The 21,863-nt window shown below is 36.2% G+C and overlaps 1 protein-coding gene across 2 annotated transcripts in view; it reads right to left on the bottom strand.

Moving 5' to 3' along the window:
• Positions 1-21,863, bottom strand: part of LOC126475048 (copine-8-like) — a 219,517-nt gene that overhangs the window by 346 nt on the left and 197,308 nt on the right. The window contains exon 10 of one of the 2 annotated variants that reach the window (XM_050102598.1): positions 6,881-6,925. In XM_050102598.1, coding sequence (XP_049958555.1) covers positions 6,896-6,925 — 30 coding nt within the window. In that variant the 3' untranslated portion in view covers positions 6,881-6,895. Of the gene's footprint in view, positions 1-6,880; positions 6,926-18,371; positions 18,967-21,863 lie in introns of those variants that run through there. The other variant, XM_050102597.1, reaches the window with a different exon arrangement.

The raw sequence follows: 21,863 nt of genomic DNA, 5'->3' as shown, positions 1-21,863 counted from the left end.
GGATATTACATGTTACGATTTTTAGTGTTTGTAACTACCAGTTTTGCGAAAATTGGATAGCATTCTATTTTCAAAAAAGCAGTTTTCATAGCGAAATTATATTTCTTTTCAAATATCAAACAGTAATTACACATACTGGTGCTAAATTTTTTAATGTGTTGCCAACAAATATAACAAGAACGTGAGCAATCTAAAAATATTTTTTTTAAAAATTAATAGTTACACTTTATTTGCAATAGTTCCACTATGTCATCTGAATGAACAGTAACTGATAGTGAAAGTGCTTGTTTCACACTTCAGCAGAGAACCTGTTTCCAAATCCCTAAAAATTAAATCATTAACTCCCCATGATACATAATCATGGGTGTAACTGCACGTATGCTAAGTGTGAGGTGCCAATTAATGAAAAAAATGCAGCTGGTAGTGTTTTATTTCCTAGATGCGCAGGTTTTCTGTTACGTGAAAGATTCTGGTAGTATGACAATACTAGCATTAGTAAGGGTAAACAGCTAATTTGAGAGATATATTGTAACCAGCCCTAAGTCTTCTCATTTAAATGGAATTTGTGGAAAGTAATGTTGATACAGGGTGTCTCATGTAGTGCAAAATCTGTTCTTTCTAATTTAAAAAATCATTAAAATCATCATCATGATTAAATTTTTGCATTACTTCATTATGGTGTTTTGAGCACTGATTAGGCATGTCTTAAAACTACAAATTTGGTAGCTTTCCAAGTTTCATTGTAAAATTTTGTAATTGTCTACTGATAAGAAATATACAATACAGATAATTTACTGAAAAATTGAGGCAAAAGATGAGCAACATTTAACCAAGTACAATTTTCTGGAGTTTTCTCAAACACTATTTGGGGTGGTTGGTTGGTTGGGGAAGGAGACCAGACAACGTGGTCATCGGTCTCATCGGATTACGGAAGGATGGGGAAGGACGTCGGCTGTGCCCTTTCAGAGGAACCATCCCGGCATTTGCCTGGAGTGATTTAGGGAAACCACGGAAAACCCAAATCAGGATGGCCGGACGCGGGATTGAACCGTCGTCCTCCTGAATGCCAGTCCAGTGTCTAACCACTGCGCCATCTTGCTCGGTATTTAGGGTGGCAGTTGACTCATTTAATATATTGCTTCCAATGCAGAAAGCAATAGATACAGGCACCCAGATAGAATCTATTTCCTTAACTTCTAAAAGGCATCTAATACAGTTCTGCACTGCCACCTAAGGAAGTAAACATCAGACCAATTGTGTTGCCGGAACCTATGAGTTTCTAGCAAACGGAACACAGAATGCCATTCTGAATGGAGAAGTGGTCTTCGGATGTGAAAGTAACAAAATGCCAAAACGCAGGAAGATCTGCAGAGAAGTGATGCTTGGTGCATGGAGTGGCAACTGACCTTAAAAATAAATGTAACATACCATGAATAAATAGACAAAAAGATCCTTTATTGTACTATTACAAAATTTCAGAGAAATTACTGCAAGTAGTTACTTCCATTAAACATCAAGGACTATGCACATGTAGAGATTTGAAATGGAACGACAACACAAAATTAATCGCAAGTATGGCAGATGCTAGACTGAGATTCATTGGAAGAATTCTCAGGAAATTTAGTCCATCAACAATGGAAGAAGCTTGTAAAAACACTCGTTCAACCAATATTTGAATATTGCCTGTCATGGGATCCATGCCATACAGACAGGACTGATAGAGGAAATGGTGAAGATCCGAAGAAGAGCAGCACATTTTGTTACAGATTCATTTAGTAAGCATGAAAACATCACAGAGATGCTCACCCAACTTCAGTGTCAGACACTGAAAGAGAGGTGTTCTCAATCATGTTATGGTTTACTGCTAAGGTTCCAAGAATGTACAGTCCTAGAAGAGTCAACCCACATATTGCTTCCTCCAAGTATATCTTGTGAAAACATCATGAAGATAGAATTAGAGATTCAAGCCCACATGAATGCTACCAGCAATCACTCTTCCTGTGAACCATACGTGACTAGAACACAAAGAGGGACAATGTTACACAAAGTAACCTCCACCACACACCTTAAGATTGCTTGCTGGGTATAGATGTGGATACCAAAGAGACTCAGTCCAGTGATGCAAAAATTACAATTCCAAATTCATCTGTATACAGCTCCAGAGTGTATAAGACCCGGGAGATCCGGGAAAAACCCGGGAAGCTTTTCATCCGGGAGAAAACCGGGAAAAACCCGGGATATTTTTAGAATTCCGGGAATTTTTCATTGTTTGAGTTTTCAGTTAAATTTTCGTAATTGTGACTGGTAAGAACCGATACTCTAACAAAGGATATTACTGTATCCCGCTACTACAGAATAATACTTCAACCATAAAACATACACGAGAGAAAAAAAACGAAAATAACTTGAATTGCAAAGGAAATGCGCCATATACAACAACAACGCACAGTGCTCATGCAAGCGTCTGCCAATTAAAAATGTGTCAAAGGCTTTAGGGAGACTATGCACTGATTCATAACAACAAATTGCCTCCATTGAGCGTGAAGTCGCAACTGTTTACATGTTTTAGCAGTTACACACGGGCTCATGCGCATGCGCAGTTGAGTTACGTATGAGTAGTAGAGTCTTCCGCTTCTGGCTACAGGAACGTAGCTGTTGGCTGTGCAAGCAGTCGCAGCAAGCAGCTAGATGCTACCGGAAGAAGGGGGCACCAAATTCATATTCTCGAGGAAAAAAAAACTTGTTTCACAAAGCGCCTAGCACCCAGTGCACTTTTGTCTATCAATTATTCATAGGATTTTGAAATGCTTCGCTGTTGGTTTTTGAACACATTTTAAGTTGATTTCTGAATGAATCATAAGTTGACTTGAATGCATGCATAGTGTACGTTATGTCTCTGTCAGGAGAATCCTCGTCGCATCTAGAAATAAACTTTCCGCAGACAAAAGGGGACGGGGCAATACGAGCTGAGGGAGTAAACGGATGAATGCCAATCGCTCGCTGATTATGTGGTTGATTGGGTTTGCGAATGATCAGCATTGTTATAATTACTAGCGAAATCCATAGATTCAGACTACCAGAATGGAAATAAACGACTAACAGGAATAACAGGCGAGAAAGATTACGTATTATCTTCTCGGTGTATCCAAGAAAATAAAATTTTGCCAGAAAATTTTTGGCCAGATGGCTACACTTGTAAGACTAGCTGTAAAGTCCCTGACTAGGAGACGCATAAGTTCTAGTCCGGAAGTAACGCGGAAAACGTGTTATTCGAATACATAATAACGCCCAACCGGAAAATAATCGCGGGGTAACTAAAAATGTGATTCTGACAGCGTTAGTGAAGTTAATCAGTGGACAAATTTTGACAATGGCAGGAGTAGCTACAGAAGTGGTGATGACAAGATTGTTAGAATGAGGAAGGAGAAGTAACAGGGACATCACACAAATTATGGAAGAATAAGACGATACCATATTTACATAAAAATTTCGTAATACTACTTTTCGATCTCATGCTTGAGAAGCTGGTGCGTATGAATGAAATGTGAAACTATTTCCTAACATAAAGCTTTTTGCTTGTAGTAGGCCTAATAGGCATTTGATATTGGTACTTTGTGGATTATATTCTGTCGTGTTATAAAAATGGCCATTTATGCCAAAACAGTCACGTTTATTTGGTGTGTTACAAAATTGCAGCCATATTAGAAAGGCCTATTTTGTTTTATCTAGCAGACAGTGACAAAATAGACGTAATCAGATCGAGAAACCACACCAGTATTGGGTGTTATTTGTATTAACGTTTTTAGTATTAGATAACGACGTTTCGATTTTGCATGTAGCAAAACATTTGACGAACTTCGATGAGGTAATAGATTCTTTCGCAGAAAGAAATGTTTAGTGATTTTGCTGTTTCCCCTGCGTTTACTCTCACGTCAAATGAAAACAAAACTGATATCTGTGGCCGGGAGCTACTGAATGAATTAAAACACATTCACATATTTACGGAAGGCTAAAATGTGTCATTAGTTTCAGATTTTATTTTATTTCCACCTTTCTGACAGTCAAGCATTAATCGCCTTGCGGAACAATGAAGTTATTTTTGTCTGTTTGCTAAAGAAATTTGACTTTTGTTAACCTTTCCCGCAGAGGCAGTCAATGTATTTGAAACGAAATGTTTAGTTCCACAGTACTGGCTAATTTCAACTGTTCGATGCATTTCAAGTGCACGTTTTCATTTTCTAGCACGTATGGCATTATGTCACAATAAAGAACCAAACATGATATAATACGTTACTTGTGCTCCAAGAAAATTTACATCCTGAAAACACACTGGAAAGGTTAATACCGTGTCGAGGTCTATATCATAGGGAATCCGGACATACGAATGTCCACTTTAAGTATGCACTTTAAATGTACACATTTTAATATTGTTCACGAAATTCCGGTGCTCTTGCAGTATCCTCTGATGTCTTGTTACTTTTATGACATAATGTATGATCTTTCAATGTTTTACACGTACGTACATACGGGCTTCCTTCGTCATGATGCCGAGCGAGGTGGCGCAGTGGTTAGCACACTGGACTCTCATTTGGGAGGACGATGGTTCAATCCCGCATCCGGCCATCCTGATTTAGGTTTTCCGTGATTTCCCTAAATCGCTCCAGGCAAATGCTGGGATGGTTCCTTTGAAAGGGCACGGCCGACTTCCTTCCCCAACCCGATGACCTCGCTGTTTGGTCTCTTCTCCCAAAACAACCCAACCCAACCCTACGTCACGATAGCCACCCAAGTGCGGTGTCGCCTGTTATCTGCGCTTTCTGGCAACTACTGAAACGAACCTATTTCCAACAGGTCACGGGAAAATATTGCGAATAGTGGTTTGTAAAGCGTTCCTTTCAAAATAAATATCCTATTACATAAGTTGAACTATGTGCAAGAATGTACTATGAATTTATTAAATCACAGAGCGTTTGACTCTCATTTAAAAATCAACTCTTTGATAATGCGCCATTTAGAAGAATTTTGAACCCTCAGACATTTATGCCATTATTAAATGGCTCTGAGCACTATGGGACTCAACTTCTGAGGTCATTAGTCCATTATTAAAAATTTTACTGGCACATTTGTGTGATATATCTTAAAGTGTAACACGCGCAAAAAAGATCAACAGTATATGCGAAAGCTTAGCTTCTCTTGCAGCTTGAGAATAATATTATATGTGAAAACTTTGCTTTTCTTGTAGCAGTACTATGTATATTAATTTAAACTATTAACTGTCCCTGTTTGTGTGTTCGTGCTACTTAACAGTGGTGTTAGTGGCTGACTACATGTGTACTGAATATCCACTGTCATCGGCTGGCGAGATTACGTGACATGAGCTACAAAAGCGCATCGAAATCTCAATTTCAATGATTCGGAAAGTAACATGCGGTGTTTGGTGGAATACCAGTGTATACTTTCGTAATACGAAAATATGCAGCGTACATGTTGCTGCACATCAAAGATGTACTATGTATATTAATTTAAACTATTAACTGTCCCTGTTTGTGTGTTCGTGCTACTTAACAGTGGTGTTAGTGGCTGACTACATGTGTACTGAATATCCACTGTCATCGGCTGGCGAGATTACGTGACATGAGCTACAAAAGCGCATCGAAATCTCAATTTCAATGATTCGGAAAGTAACATGCGGTGTTTGGTGGAATACCAGTGTATACTTTCGTAATACGAAAATATGCAGCGTACATGTTGCTGCACATCAAAGATGTTTCCAAAACATGTCTTTTTCCCTGAGTTTCGTTATTTAAAGTGCCGGGATATTGTACCCCCGGGTATAAAACCATAACTATTCAAAGGATTGATAAGGGAAGTGATACTGTCACCTGGGAGAAAGTGTATTTTTAACCGGGAAGTTTTTTCTTTGTCCACGTATACACCATGAGCTGATTTGGCTGGCAGACCCCAACTATTAACCAAGAAAAACAAGTACACTGTTCGATATTTTTTAACTTTTGTATACATATGTATTTTTTCACTCTGTAGTTGCCCACTGGCTATCCAACTTCTCATAGCCTTTTCTTCCTCTTCTTTTTCAAATATGCAATCTATTTCATTCAAATAGGAATTCTACAGTCATTATCTCCCCTCGTCTTTGGATGTCAAACATCAACATCCTTCTGATCCGTTGGTATGCAGAGCAAAGCCTTTTGCCTTCCATTTGTAAGACATGATTAGCTACTTTTCCCCTCTGTGGTCTTCTTCTATATGTTTACTTATTTTAAATTCCTATTTGATGTTTTCATTTCTTACTTCAATTCTATGGGTACATCAAAGCTGCTGTTCTCAGGAACTGCTTTTCCACTGTTTCAACAGCTCTCTTCTTCTTTCTTCTCACAATCATGCAACACATATGCTGACATCACTTTATAAAATCTGATTTTGTTGGTAAACTTTGTGTTTATGGTGCCACATAATTTGTAATTTAATTTATTTCAAAGATCATCTTGACCACAGGATATTAAATTTGTGACCCTGCTAGAGATCTTTATCTCACTTTAAATTTGGGAAATTAGTGATCTGCCTTTCCTTCCCAAAACTATTCCTCTTTCCTCCCTACGGAAGTAACTAAAAGTTCCAAAGTGACTATTCACAGTAATGTTACTTTGTCATTTTTTTTTTTTTTTAGTTTTACAAAGTCATTTTTGATTACTGTGTTAAAATGTTTTGAGTCTTACAAAAAAAATATCCTTGCCTTCTTCCTCCCGCCTCTCATGGTGCATACATTGCCAAAAATATTAAATAACTGCTGGCGAGTGTAATTCTTAAGTTAATCATGGTGTCATATAAAAAGATATAGTGAGTTTTCTTTGTATATACTTACTATTAAGTAAAATGGCTACTCCAGATGAAGCACACATTCACCAAACTGAAACAAAAACCACTACCTGACAATCAAGGACTTTGTTCCAAGCTTTCCTATCACTAGAGCAGCGTCCTGACAAATCTGGTTAACCATATTTCACTTATAATTAATGTTGAATATTAAATAATAATGATAAACATAATGAGGAACAGGTAAGAAATATGCATATGAAGGTAGAACACTATCCAACAGACAGAACAGGTTCTATGCAGTGGGCAGGCACATTGAAGGGCAGAAAATGGTTTAGCTTTAGGAGGAAATTTATTTACAGAGAACACACATCCAACCATTGTTTCCTTCTGGTGCTGTTGCCTGACTGGGACTAAACTAATTTGCACTTTGTTGGTGGTGTGGTCTTCATCTGAAGACTGGTTTGATGCAGGTCTCCATGCTACTCTCTGAATAACAGCTGCAGCCTACATCCGTCTGAAGTTGCTTACTGTATTCATTTCTTGATCTCCCTCTACAATTTTTACCCCTCCACACTTTCCTGCAATACTAAACTAATGATTCCTTGATGTTTCAAATTGTGTCCTATCAACTAATCCATTCTTTTGATCAAGTTGTCCCACAAATTTCTTTTCTCTCCAATTCTATTCAGTACCATCTCATTAGTTATGTGATCAAACCATGTAATCTTCAACATTCTTCTGTAGCACCACATTTTGAAAGCTTCTATTCTCCTTTTGTCTAAACTGTTCATCGTCCATGTTTCACTTCCATACATGACAACACTCCATACTAATATCTTCAGAAAAGACACTTACACTTAATTCTATATTCAATGTTAACAAATTTCTCTTCTTCACAAATGTTTTTCTTCCCATTGCCAGTCTACATTTTATATCCTCTTTACTTTGGCCGTTATCACTTATTTTTCTGCCCATATAGCAAAACTCACCGACTACTTTAAGTGCCTCATTTCCTAAAGTAATTTCCTTAGCATCCCCTGATTTAATCTGACTACATTCCATTATCTTCATTTCGCTTTTGATGATGATCATCTTATATCCTCCTTTCAAGACATTGTCCATTTTGTTCAACAGTTTTTCCAAGTACTTTTCTGTCTCTGACAGAATTACAATGTCATCAGCAAACCTCGTAGTTTTTATTTCGTCTCCCTGAAGTTTAATTACTACTCCAAATTTTTCTTTGGTTTATTTTACTGCTTGTTCAATGTACAGATTTAATAACATCGGGGATAGGCTACAACTCTGTTTCACTCTCTTCTCAACCACTGCTGCCCTTTCATACCCCTCGACTCTTAAAACTGCCAACTTGTTTCCGTACAAGTGGTAAATAGTCTTTTGCTCCCTCTGTCTTACCGCTACATTCAGAATTTCAAAGAGAATATTCCAGTCAACACTGTCAAAAGCCTACAAATGCTATAAATGTAGGTTTTTCTTTCCTTAACCTATCTTCTAAGTTGTAGGGTCAGCATTGCCTCGTGTGTTCCCACATTTCTCTGGAATCCAAACTGATCTTCCACCAGTTTTCCCATTCTTCTGTAAAGAATTTGTTTAATCATTTTGCAACATGGCTTATAAAACTGATAGTTCGATAATTGTCAGCAACTACTTTCTTTGGAATATTTTTGTGAGTTTCAGTTAACAGCACTGTACACATTTGAAGTATCAAGACACTAGTGACAACAGAAAAATTATGAACAGGTCATAAGCCATTAAAGATTGCATATCATATTATTCTTGAAGTCGGATGGTATTTCACCTGTCTTGCACACCAAATTAAAGAATTTTGTCATAGCTGGCTCTCCAAAGTTCTGATGGAATATTTGCACTTTAATTTAGAATAGTGAAATTAAATTTATGAATTCCAAAAATAAATGAGAAATGTGGTCTAGGATGGAAGAAGGAAAGTAGTAAATGAAATTTATGTTAAAGTTTTTAATTTATGGCATTCTACGAATGCAAATGCTTTAAATCACCATTACAAACAATGCCTGTTCAAGAAATGTATGTTTTAACACAGAAATAAGTCTTTGATAGCCTTTATTATTACAAAAAAAGTATACAAAATTCGAATCTGCATTTGAAAAGGAAGCACAATGCAAGTTATACACAAATAATTTTTGTAAAACACATTAGTTAAGGAGCTGTGAAGGATGTATTTGTTAATATAAAAAACAGAATTTTACATTACATTCATACAAAAACTACTTACTGGCTGATAGGTAAGGACCAAACAACAACAACAAAGTTATGGAACTGTTTAAACAATAGCAAATATTTTTGTGAGTTACAGTTAACAGCATTTTCAGTATTAATGTACACATTTGAAGTTTTGCAAGACACTAGTGACAATAGAAAAATTGTGAACGGGTCATAAAAGTCATTAAAGATTACATGTCATGAAAAAGTTTAATTATAAAATATATATATCTTTTCACATATATAACATTTAAAAGCATAGTTTAGTCTCAATAAAGTACACAGAATAACATACTTTTGCACAGACTGAGAGAGGAAGGAAGCTATCAAATTTCATTTAGGAAGTTTCTCTTGTCGTTTCAAAATATGAAACTTGATAAGAGAAAATCTGATTCTGGCAAATGTTCACCTGTCTGGGCAGCTCCATGACACAGCTTTGTAATTTATGGCAATATTCACTTTTCTTGCTAATGGAAACAATTTTGTAAAATATACTCTGAAAGTAACAAAGAAATGTGATAATAGGAGCATCATAAAAAGTTAATGGGTAGTAAGCAAGTAAACACACATGCAGGAGAGCTACATCATTACCAGCATTCAACAGTTTTCCCAAGCCTGTGGTCACTGAAGAGAAAACAAAACTTAATGCTGCAAATGCACCTGCACTGAAATAAATAATTGCATTACAAATTTCATTTACGAAAAACTGCATAACAACTTTGTTTCAGTTGTCCCCTCGAGTCATGAGCCGCTGTGTTTGCCACAGTTAACTGTTATCTGATGGAGTTTGAAAAGAGAGAAATTATTATATTATTACAAAGCAAGCCCAACTACCAACAGATAAATTATTTTATATAATAATGACAGAAGGCCTACTACAGGTCCAAAATAACCATGTCAAATCACAGCAGTCTGAGTAAGGAGAATTACTGTTAATTTTTGAGAACTTATTTGCTGCTGTAACAGGACAAAATTGTGACAATGGCGCCCCCCCCCCCCCCCCCCCCAGGCATTGCTGCAACACTTTAGGTTCTAACCATGACTCTACATTGGATGTTGTTTGATTTCTGTTCCTTTTTTGAACAAATTGGAAATGAGTTCAGGACACTAGCGGAAAATATGAAATAAGTTTCTGGATTAGGTTGCAGCGCTTCACAACTTCCAGTAAAAAGCTGTAGGTATTTCAATATGACATTAAATGACAAACATTGTAAGTCTAAATGCAGTATCTGCAAAAAAAACAGTTTCGCTAATTTTATACTATTTTCTGAATTATTTCATTGAAACAAATGTGCAAAATGCATGTATAATAAAAATTCTGGAATAACAGCCAGCAATTTTTCTAACAAGCACTTCTTCAAAGTTTTCGACTAGATTTACATGCATCAATATTAACTGAAATATAACATGACTTTGTAAACAACAATTAATTACTCTGAATAATAATTGATCATTGAAGATTTAATTGAAAGTTGATTTGAAAAAAAAAAAAAAAAAAAAAAAAAAAAGTCATCTCCATCAAATAAAAGTTTTTTACTATACAGAACACTTGGAACTGTGTAGCATGCTTGCTCAATTTTACAATTTTTCTTATGCTAAAAGGACCAGAGAAATAAATGGAGACAACTATTTCCAAACATGCAGTTTCTTCTAAAAAACAGTGCATGTAGAGATGTGTACATTCACACAGACTGCAAAAACTAAGAGTGATGGGAAATCCAGGATGGCACATAATCTGTGAGGATAGATGATTAATCACAAAATGGAAGTGGCATATGGTATTTACAATGAAAAAGTGATACAGAAAGTGAGCCTCGAAGGTGGACTGCAATGTTTCATCTTTTTTACGTTTGTTTCTACTACTCTGTGCCACCCCTATTTGGTGCATGGATGAGCAATTCTCATTTTTAAAAGCAAAAGATTTCATCTGTGTGAATATCACGTACGAAGAGAGAAAGAGACTACTACAAATACCAGAATTTTCTTTTACTATCACTATTTCCATCAGCAACCATGTTTGTTATGTTCTGTGCCCTCTTAACAAAAACACTGTACACACTGAAAAAATATTAAAAAATTACTAAAGCAGTCCACTTTCCATTCACCAAAATACATCTCGAGAGCATTCTGCCATCTTTACATGCCTGTGCATGTTAACTACATTCCTCATCTATATTAGAAACAGTATCAACAAAAATCTTCACAACAGAAAATACGATTCAGTGAAGAGTACTAAATGAATTACTATGCTTAAATAATATAATTTTTGGGTATCACAGTGCATTAAGAATACTCATATTCAACAAAAGCAAGACACTTCACCACACTTGTGCTTATGGCAGTGCTATTATTAAATTACTTTTTGTACAGAGCACAACCCATATGTTCATAGAAATCTTTCATTGTGTATAAAAAGCTTTTATTGCTATATTTAGAGGCATCAAAGCAATTTTGTACTTTAAGAATATAAACACTGTACAGTTTAAGGACTGTTCACTCTAGTGCTAGCCATTTGTACAAGGAATTCGTAAATAGAAATGATTTGACTGTGATTTTTTTAGCCTTTCTCTTATATTTTCTTAAAATGTCATTTATTACTGACTTAATATTAATTGAAAATACAAATTACTGCAACCAGTTATATTTATTATTATTCCCACTAAGTGTTTTGGAAGATCATACCTCCCTCATCAGGTGGATTTATTTCAGTTAAAAAGGCATAGAAGATTTGTGTGTAACACTTTTAGGTACTCTGTGGCACTGTCTGGCAGCATAAGACAAGACACTATTTTAGCACAAAGCTGAAAGTTTTGTCAATGTTTTGATTATGTAGGTGAACGTTAATTGAAGTGTGAATACCTTTCAATGGTCATGTGCTGCTTTTCCAGTCACATTTACACTACATTCACATTCTATAAACTGAACTAAGCAAAAATGAACAGCACCGAAGAATTGCAATTCAGCATACAAAAGAATATCTTCATTCCTAACCTCACACAACTCCTGCATTACACCCTGCTTCTAGTTTTTATGATGCAAATTTTGAATACAACCGTTGTGAGTGTGCATTAGCAACATATTTCCATATACAACTGAAACATGTTCTCCAGTTGCACTTAATTCTGAAACAGTTACAGTTGTGAATTATGAAACTGAACTATTGAAGCACTTCTTGTAGTAAAGGCAAGAAATGGCTGTTAGACTGTCAAAACCACCAGTCATTCATTTTAAGGACAGATTATTCTATCATATCAAACTAGCTTCAGCATAATTATGATTTTCAGAGAATTTCTGCTGCTAAAACATTATGACAATTTAATATCTTTTACAGTCTCAACTGACTGTCAATGTTAAGGCATGTAAAAACAAGTACTGCTAGGCCAAAACATAGGCTGAAACATTACGCCCCAGCAACAATACTGTTTTAGTATGTAACTGCTGCTATCTATTATTCATCAAAGGGTTGCAACAATGACTCTGTAATCAAAAATACAGTGTTATGTTAGTGCTAAATAAAGTCATTCATTTGGAGAAAGAGGAAAACCTTGTAATCAAGAGGAGACTGCAAACATTCTGTGCCTTTCTAACCATCATCATCTCACAATACATAAAATATGTGAAACCTTATATTCACTGTAATGTAGACTTGTATCTATCAAACACTGCCGAAGAAAGAGCTTGTGGTATGGAGAGCACACATCACTCAGATCATAAGCTATTAAATTTTCATGGTGAATGTATTGTTATCATATCACTCAATACTAAGCATGACAACTAATCTGTACAAGCTTGAAACAGAATTTACTAACAGTTGAACATTCGTATGACATAAAATTACCATTCATTTTGTTCAGTCTGTTAATTTTTTTCCTGTGATCGGAGGTTATATCATTTAAAATGCTCACCTGATGGTAAGAACACTAGCATTTTGGTGGTAATGATGCATAACACTACAGCATAATAGGCAAACAAGTCCATTTTTAAACATGACAACATCACAGAAAACAAAGATTCAGTTCATAAAAATAAGAGTTTGTTTTTGGTGCAATGACAGAATACAGTAAAACTAATAAAGTTGTTTCTAATGAAGAGTATTTCTATACACTTTTGGGGTAAACTTGTACCTTACCTAACTGTTTTTCTAATTTGTTTTGTGGAACTGCAAAAAAAAAAAAAAAAAAAAAAAAAAAAAAAAAAAAAAAAAAAAAAAAAAAAAAAAAAATATATATATATATATATATATATATATATATATATATATATATATATATATATATATATATATTGCATTTCTAACTATCACATTAAGTCCCAATATGAGAAGTCTATGTATGAGGGATGTTCCATAAAGACTGGCACTGAAGTCTTTTTTTCCTTCTATTAAGCGCCTGCTTGTCACATCTGTCCATCCGCCATTGAACTATGTACTCTAACCCTCAGTCACTACAAATTTTACAGTGACAGCTCCGTCAGTTAAGTGCTGGCACCCTGTGAGAGTGAAAGTGTTTCATAATCAGGTCTAAACATCGTCATGCTTGATTTTTGTTAACTGCATTCTGCAATGAAGCTGTGTGTTCTGTTGAAGAAAACTTCTACTGAAACCTATGACAGTCTGAAGAGAGCTTATGCGGACTCTGCAATACCTTGCCAAGCATGTTTCTGTTGAGACACTGCTTTATAAAATAGGCAGAAAAATGCATAATTGCATGGAGGAGCAGTTGCACTTGTTACTGCTGTAACAGAAACAACAATCAATAGAGCAGGTGCCATTATTTGTGATGACTCAAGTCTCATTGTGACACAGCTTGCACACATACTTGGGATATCAGAGCATTGGCACAAATTTAAAAGAGCATTTGCAAATGTCTTGGGTGTGTGCATGATGGATACCGTGACTGTTTAAGCCACAGCAAACTCAGGCTTGTATTGATGTGTGCCACTATTGGAAACAATGCATTGAGGATGAAGGTGATGCTTGGTGGCAAATAATCATCACTACTGATGAGACATTGGTGTATTGTTATGACCTAGAGATGAAGCGAAGCAGCACAGAATGAGTGCCCCTATGGTCAACCCCCACCACAAAAGTAACAAACACAGAATTTAGCCAATGAGGTCATGGTCACCAATTCTGATTACCAGGGGATGGCACATGCGTGTTCCCCCCCTCCCCTCCCCCTACATATATATTGAACAATGGGAGCTTCATCATAACAATGCCAGGCCACATGTTGCTAATGCTGCTATAGAGTTCAAAATGGTTCAATTGATTCTGAGCACTATGGGACGTAACATCTGAGGTCATCAGTCCCCTAGACTTAGAACTACTTAAACCTAAGGACATTACACACATCCATGCCCAAGGCAGGATTCGAACCTGTGACCGTAGCAGCAGCGTGGTGCCGGACTGAAGCACCTAGAACCAATGCATCTCTACAATATCCCATCCACCTTAATGTCCTGACGTGGCTCCAAAAGGGATCTTCATGGACATCAAACTGATAATGAGACCAACGCAGTGAAAGGTTTAGAGGGTGTCAAGGAATGGCTTCCTCCACATCTTCCAGAAATGGCAAAGGAGGTGGGGCAAGTGCACTGCATTGGAGGGAAGAATTTGAGGGGGAAACAAGTCTGTATGAGTGATTTTTTACAATAATTTGTTGTACAAGCATTAGTGCCAGTCTTTATTGAGCACCCTTTATAGCTACAACAAAATCTTCTCTGCACCTTCAATTTGTGGTATTTATGCCACACTTGGAATGAGAGTTCCCTGTTTATGATAGGCGAACAAGCTATCCATGCAGAACTGACTGCAACCGGAGGGGGGGATCATGATTTATAGATGGATTACATTGTCAGGATGTATGAGAATAATTTATGTAATTTATGAAATAAAGCAAGTCAAAGTATTTTAGGTATAACACAACAGGCACAAAAACAAAACAAATTTAACACCACATACGTTGTAATTAGGTCAAAGTTAGATATAGAGGGAATTGGTGATGTCCGGTAGGAGGAGGAACAGAACTTCTGGTCAGGTGAATATAGGGTTATAAATACACAATCAAATAGGGGTAATGCACGAGAAGGTTCAGTAACAAATAAAAACGTATTAACGTTGATACGCTACATGAACAGCATAGCGAACACATTATTGTAGCTAAGACAGACATGAAGCCCACACCCACCACAGAAGTACAAGTTTATATGCCAACTACCTCTGCAGCTGACAAAGAGATTGAAGAAATGTGTGATGAGATAAAAGAAATTGTTCTGACACTTGAGGGAGATGAAAATTTAATAGTCATGAGGGACTGGAATTCGACAGTAGGGAAAGGAAGAGGAGGAAATATCATAAGTAAATATGGACTGCAGGAAGGAATGAAAGAGGAAGCCACCTGGTAGAATTTTGCACAGAGTATAACTTAATCATAGCTAACACTTGGTTTAAGAACCATGAAAAAAGATGTGAAAGAGATCTGGAGACACCAGAAAGTTTCAGATTGATTATATAATGGTTAGACAGACATTTAGGAACCAGGTTTTAAATTGTAAGACATTTCTAGGGGCAGATGTGGACTCTGACCACAATCTACTGGTTCTGAAATGTAGATTGAAACTGAAGAAACTGCAAAAAGGTAGGAATTTAAGAAAATGGGACATGGATAAACTGAAAGAACCAGAGGTTGTAGTGAGTTTCACATGGAGCATTAGGGAATGACGGACAAGAACAGGCCACAGGAATACAGTAGAAGAAGAATGGGTAGCTTTGAGAGGTAGGATACTGAAGGCAGCAGATGATCAAGTAAGTAAAAAGATGAGGGCTAGTAGAAGTCCTTGGGTAACACAAGAGATAGTGAATTTAACTGATGGAAGGAGAAAATATAAAAATGCAGTAAATGAAGCAGGTGAAACGGAATATGATCTGTGGAACAAGTATTAATGTAATGTGCATACCTAGGTTATGCTCTAATATTAACACATCAAATTGACCTTACTAGTAGAGTGAGAAACAGTATATTTGTGTTTGAATGACACACAAATAAATACATTTTTTACTGTTTCACAAAGATACAGCTTGCCATATCATACTTTTTAATGATAGTTTCTCCTCGAAAAGCAAGAATCTGTTCTCTCTTTCACCTATAAAAACAATAATACAGTCACACAGCCTTTACTGATGGGAAGTACAGTTTCATTAGAGATAGTACGAAACTCAAGATGAAGTATAATTATGGATGTGAGAATATATCAATACGTTCTGAAAAGAAGAGGCACTGAGCAAAAGACAAGCATGTAGAAAGGACAATACATTTCTAGAAAAGTCTGCCTCTCAACCTAGTAACTTCTAAAAAATTATTTTATCCAAAAGCTCATCATTTATTGTCCTTTCTACATGCCCCATTTGCCACTGAGTGCCATTTATGTGGTGAGTGGTTCTATCCTTGCATAAATAATTAAATTGATTGGATCTCCTGTGATGTATGTTATGCAAGAAAACGGTGAGGAGGGGAGATAGAGAAAATAATATTATTAATAACTCAATAACACAAAAAATAAGAACTGCTACAGCACAACAATAGTTCCAGTTTCATTATGTTTGAGAAGCAGTATCTGTACAGTTCCCATCAAATAATAATAATAATAATAATAATAATAATAATAAAACCATCCCTCATAACAAGAAAGAGGTAGTGAACATCTCATAGTATTTCACTCTGTCATTCAATAATTCACTTCAATTTTCAGCAATAACACCTCACACTACAAATAATAAACAGTCTATTGGTGTTTTTGCTCTGCTGTTGTTGTATGTAAACAGCACATCTCGTACAACCAGCATCAGTCAGACAAATGTAAACACACAAAATATGTTATAAACACAACCATTTACTTCACAATGTACAGGCACTGTTTGCTATGAAATTTAACTTTGTGGGTGCATATTTTACAGTGAAAAGCTAAAATTAACTAAACAACACTTTCGTATAGTTTGTCACATTTCTTTTGTATGTTATGTTTCTTCTTACTTACGGGGTTTTTTCTTTTATAGTTTTCTGCCATAAAAGAAATCACAAATTAAATAAACATACCAAATAGTCATACCCATACCTATTACCTTCAGCAGATTCTTTATGTCTTTACATCTGTTCATTTGTACAGCTTATGAAGAGTAATTTTCATTCAAGGCACACTTATTGATGGCACGTTGTTAATAATAATAATAATAATAATAATAATAGTAATAATAATGAAACACAGTTTAACTGACTGACAAGTTTCACAGTTCCTTTCCTAACCATCTGGGAAATATTCCTCTATGGCAGTACTGCATCTTCTCAGCACTTCCTTGATAATATGCATTGCATCTAAGTGTGCTTCAGAAATTTTAGTGCATTACCTGAGCAGGTACAATAATAAGCTAAACATCTCAACTTCTCACTGAGTACCTTAGATACAAGCAATCATAAATCTGCATGATAAAAGATAAATGAACAACATTTCATAACAATAACATGATAAAAACACAATACAAATTTATAGGCATGCTGTTCGTAATTGCTCATGGAGATAAGCAATGTATAAGCCCTGGTGCAGCTTTCAAGTTAACATGATTAGAATGCCTTGCCATAAGGCACATTATCTGGCAGTTATGTTTATCAGAGAAACGAACAGAGGAACTTCTGGACATCTACTGAAATTAGCAGTAGTGTTTCATTAGAATTAGAATTTGTGCATGATGATTCAGGATCATTGTACCACCAAAGCAGATTTTGCTACTGAGAGAAAAATAACTAAGGCTGCCTTATTTCGGCTATATAATGGAAAGTAGTTATTTTTCACTCACAGTTTTAGTTGTTACAGTCAAGATTTTACTAAAAGCGCATCACAATACTCTGTTCAGTTCTGGCACAACTTGAAAATGGTACAGAACATCGGGAATATTAAAGTAATACCAAACATGCGCATCATATATAAATGGACATTACAATGACTTACCTCAGAATTAAGTTCATATATAATATATAAATACGTTCTTCGGGTAACACTTTGGTCCTCTAGGCAGCAAGTAGAGAGAGTCAAAGAGTATAAAAACAGTAGCAGTCTCAAAAGAATATGTTTTTGTATCTACAAAACATCTGAAGTCATGGTGTTAAATAGTAAGAATAATTACAGCACATATTTCTTTGGAGTTCTACATATCCCTCATAAATTATTTCTGATTTTATTAAATACCTAATCTTGATGTTACTAATATTATGACATATTAATCAATAAATAATTTAGATACTTGTGACCTATATCTCTATCTGGAATGATTTATACAGTTTATTAGAAAGTAATACTAAATTTATTAATTTAAAAGAAACTGTGATTATGCTCAGTGACAATAATTTCAGCTAAGAAATGATTATTTCTCTGTAGTTCTACAATCACAGACAATGGATTCACAAAAATTTCACAAATACCTTGAAATGTTCAGGATATTCTTATCCTAAGTGATAGAAGACTGCACAACTTTAAGAGCATGTTAACAAGAGTCAGTCACTGCACAACAGAACCAACATCACCAGTAGGAATCCCAGTTGCAGGACGTGGCTTCGGAGCTATGTTTCGAGACTTCATAAAACCTACTATCTGGTCAGGAATTTCAGCTAACACTTCTTTTGCAAGATATGCTTTTGCCAATGTTGGATTCCTTATGCTTTGGAAATTTCTAAATGGTACAAACTGCACAATGTCTCTCTCAGCCTTAATACCATTAACCACGAGTGGAACCGTATCAGCATCCAACTCGTTCATAGCTGTGAAATCGGCATTCCCAACACCCACAATAATGATTGACATTGGTAGAGATGAAGCATGGATAATTGCCTGAAAAGAAATTATATCTGAAACACATTATACTGTAGGGTTAAATGGTGAGCTGAAAAATTCACTGAAATGTCACAAAACCTTGAGACTACACAGTAATACGTTATATTCTACAACATTATTAAATATACATAATGCAATATCTACACTTTTAGCTACAGAGCCAATCTGAATTGTAAATCAATTACACAGTTGTTACATGTATATTATTTTAGTATAGCCATTTAAAAAAATACTTACAGGGAATATAACTGAATATGTTAGTAGTTTTTGGTTCCCTGTAACAGATGGAGCTGAAATCTAACTATCACTTTTCTTCCAGCTTTACGTGAAAACAAACCTGCTGTGCTGGTACTGCGAACGGCTGAAAGCAAGGGGAAACTACAGCCATAATTTTTCCCAAGGGCATGCAGCTTTACTGTGTGGTTAAATGATGATGGTATCCTCTTGGGTAAAATATTCAGGAGGTAAAATAGTGTCCCATTCAGATCTCCGAGCAGGGACTACTTAGGAGGACGTTGTTATCACAAGAAAGAAACTTGGCGTTCTGCAGATCAGAGTGTGGAATGTCAGGCCCTTTAATCGGGCAGATAGGTCAGAAAATTTAAAAAGGGAAACAGAGAGGTTAAAGTTAGATATAGTGGGAATTAGTGACGTTCGGTGGCAGGAGGAACAAGACTTCTGGTCAGGTGAATACAGGGTTATAAATACAAAATCAAGTAGGGGTACTGCAGAAGTAGGATTAATACTGAATAAAAAAAATAGGAGCATGAGTAAGCTACTACAAACAGGATAGTGAATGCATTATTGCAGCCAAGATAGACACGAAGCCCACGCCTACCACAGTAGTACAAATTTATATGCCAACCAGCTCCGCAGATGACAAAGAGACTGATGAAATATATGATGAGAGAAAAGAAATTACTCAGATAGTGAAGGGAGACGAAAATTTAAGTAATGAGTGACTGGAATTCGACAGTAGGAAAAGGTAGAGAAGGAAAAGTAGTAGGTGAATATGGAATGGGGGTAAGGAATGAAAGAGGAAGCTGCCTGGTAGAATTTTGCACACAGCATAACTTAATCATAGCTAACACTTGGTTCAAGAATCATGAAAGAAGTTTGTACACATTGAAGAGGCCTGGAGACTCTGGAAGGTTTCAGATAGGTTATATAATGGTAAGACAGGGATTTAGGAACCAGGTTTGAAATTGTAAGACTTTTCAAGGGCACATGTGAACTCTGACAGAATCTATTGGTTATGAACTGTAGGTTAAAAGTGAAGAAACTGCAAAAAGGTGGGAATTTAAGGAGATGGGACCTGGGTATACTGACAGAACCAGAGGTTGTAGAGCGTTTCAGAGAGAGCATTTGGGAACGATTGACAAGAATGGGGGAAAGAAATACAGTAGAGGAAGAATGGGTAGGTTTGAGAGAAGAAATAGTGAAGGTAGCAGAGGATAAAGTAGATAAAATGATGAGGGCTAGTAGAAGTCCTTAGGGGGATGGCTAGAGGACAAATGTAAGGATGTAGAGGCATATATCACTAGAGGTAAGATAGATACTGCCTACAGGAAAACTAAAGAGACCTTTGAAGAAAAGAGAACCACTTGTATGAATATCAAAAGCTCAGATGCAAAACCAGTTCTAAGCAAAGAAGGGAAGGCAGAAAGGTGGAAGGAGTATATAGAGGGTCTACACACGAGCAATGTACTTGAGAGCAAGATCATCATGGAAATGGAAGAGGACGTAGATGACGATGAAGTAGGAGATATGATACTGCGTGAAGTCGAAACAACGCTCCGGGCGTAGACAACATTCCATTAGAGTTACTGATAGCCTTGGGAGAGCCAGCCCCAACAAAACTCTACCATCTAGTGAGCAAGATGTATGAGACAGGAGAAATACCCTCAGCCTTCAAGAAGAATATAATAATTCCAATCCCAAACAAAGTAAGTGTTGACAGGTGTGAAAATTACTGAACTATCAGTTTAATAAGTCACGGCTGCAAAATACTACATGAATTGTTTACAGCCAAATGGAAAAACTAGTAGAAGCCGATCTCGAGGAGGATCAGTTTGGATTTCGTAAAATACTGGAACACGTGAGGCAATACTGACCCCATGACTTATCTTAGAAGATAGTTTAAGGAAAGGCAAATCTATGTTTCTAGCATTTATAGACTTAGAGAAAGCTTTTGATAATGTTGACTTGAATACTCTCTTTCAAATTCTGAAGGTGTCGGGGGGTCAAATACTGGGATCGAAAAGCTATTTACAATTTGGACAGAAACCAGATGGTGAGTCATAAGAGTCGAGGGGAATGAAGGGAAGCAGTAGTTGAGAAAGGAGTGAGCCAGTGTTGTAGCCTATCCCCGATGTTATTCAATCTGTATATTGAGCAAGCAGTAAAGGAAACAAAAGAAAAATTCGGAGTAGGAATTAAAATCCATGAAGAAGAAATAAAAACTTAGAGGTTTGCCGATGACATTGTAATTTTGCCAGAAACAGCAAAGGACCTGGAAGAGCAGCTGAACAGAATGGACAGTGTCTTGAAAGGAGAATATAAGATGAACATAAAAAAAAGCAAAATGAGGAAAATGGAATGTAGTCAAATTAAATCAGGTGATGCTGTGGGAATCAGATTAGGAAATGAGACACTTAAAGTAGTAAAAGAGTTTTGCTATTTGGGGAGATAAAATGTAGATATAAAATGTAGACTGGCAATGGCAAGGAAAGCGTTTCTGAAGAAAAGAAATTTGTTAACATCAAGTATAGATTTAAGTGTCGGGAAGTCGTTTCTGAAAGTATCTGTATGGAGGTAGCCATGTATGGAAGTGAAACATGGACGATAAATAGTTTGGAGAAGAACAGAATAGAAGCTTTCGAAATGTGGTGCTA

Source organism: Schistocerca serialis, chromosome 4 (genome assembly GCF_023864345.2).
Source record: "Schistocerca serialis cubense isolate TAMUIC-IGC-003099 chromosome 4, iqSchSeri2.2, whole genome shotgun sequence".
NCBI classification, from domain to species: Eukaryota; Metazoa; Arthropoda; class Insecta; order Orthoptera; family Acrididae; genus Schistocerca; species Schistocerca serialis.
Note: the sequence above shows the minus strand (reverse complement) of the source record. Positions and strands in the feature narration are given on the sequence as shown.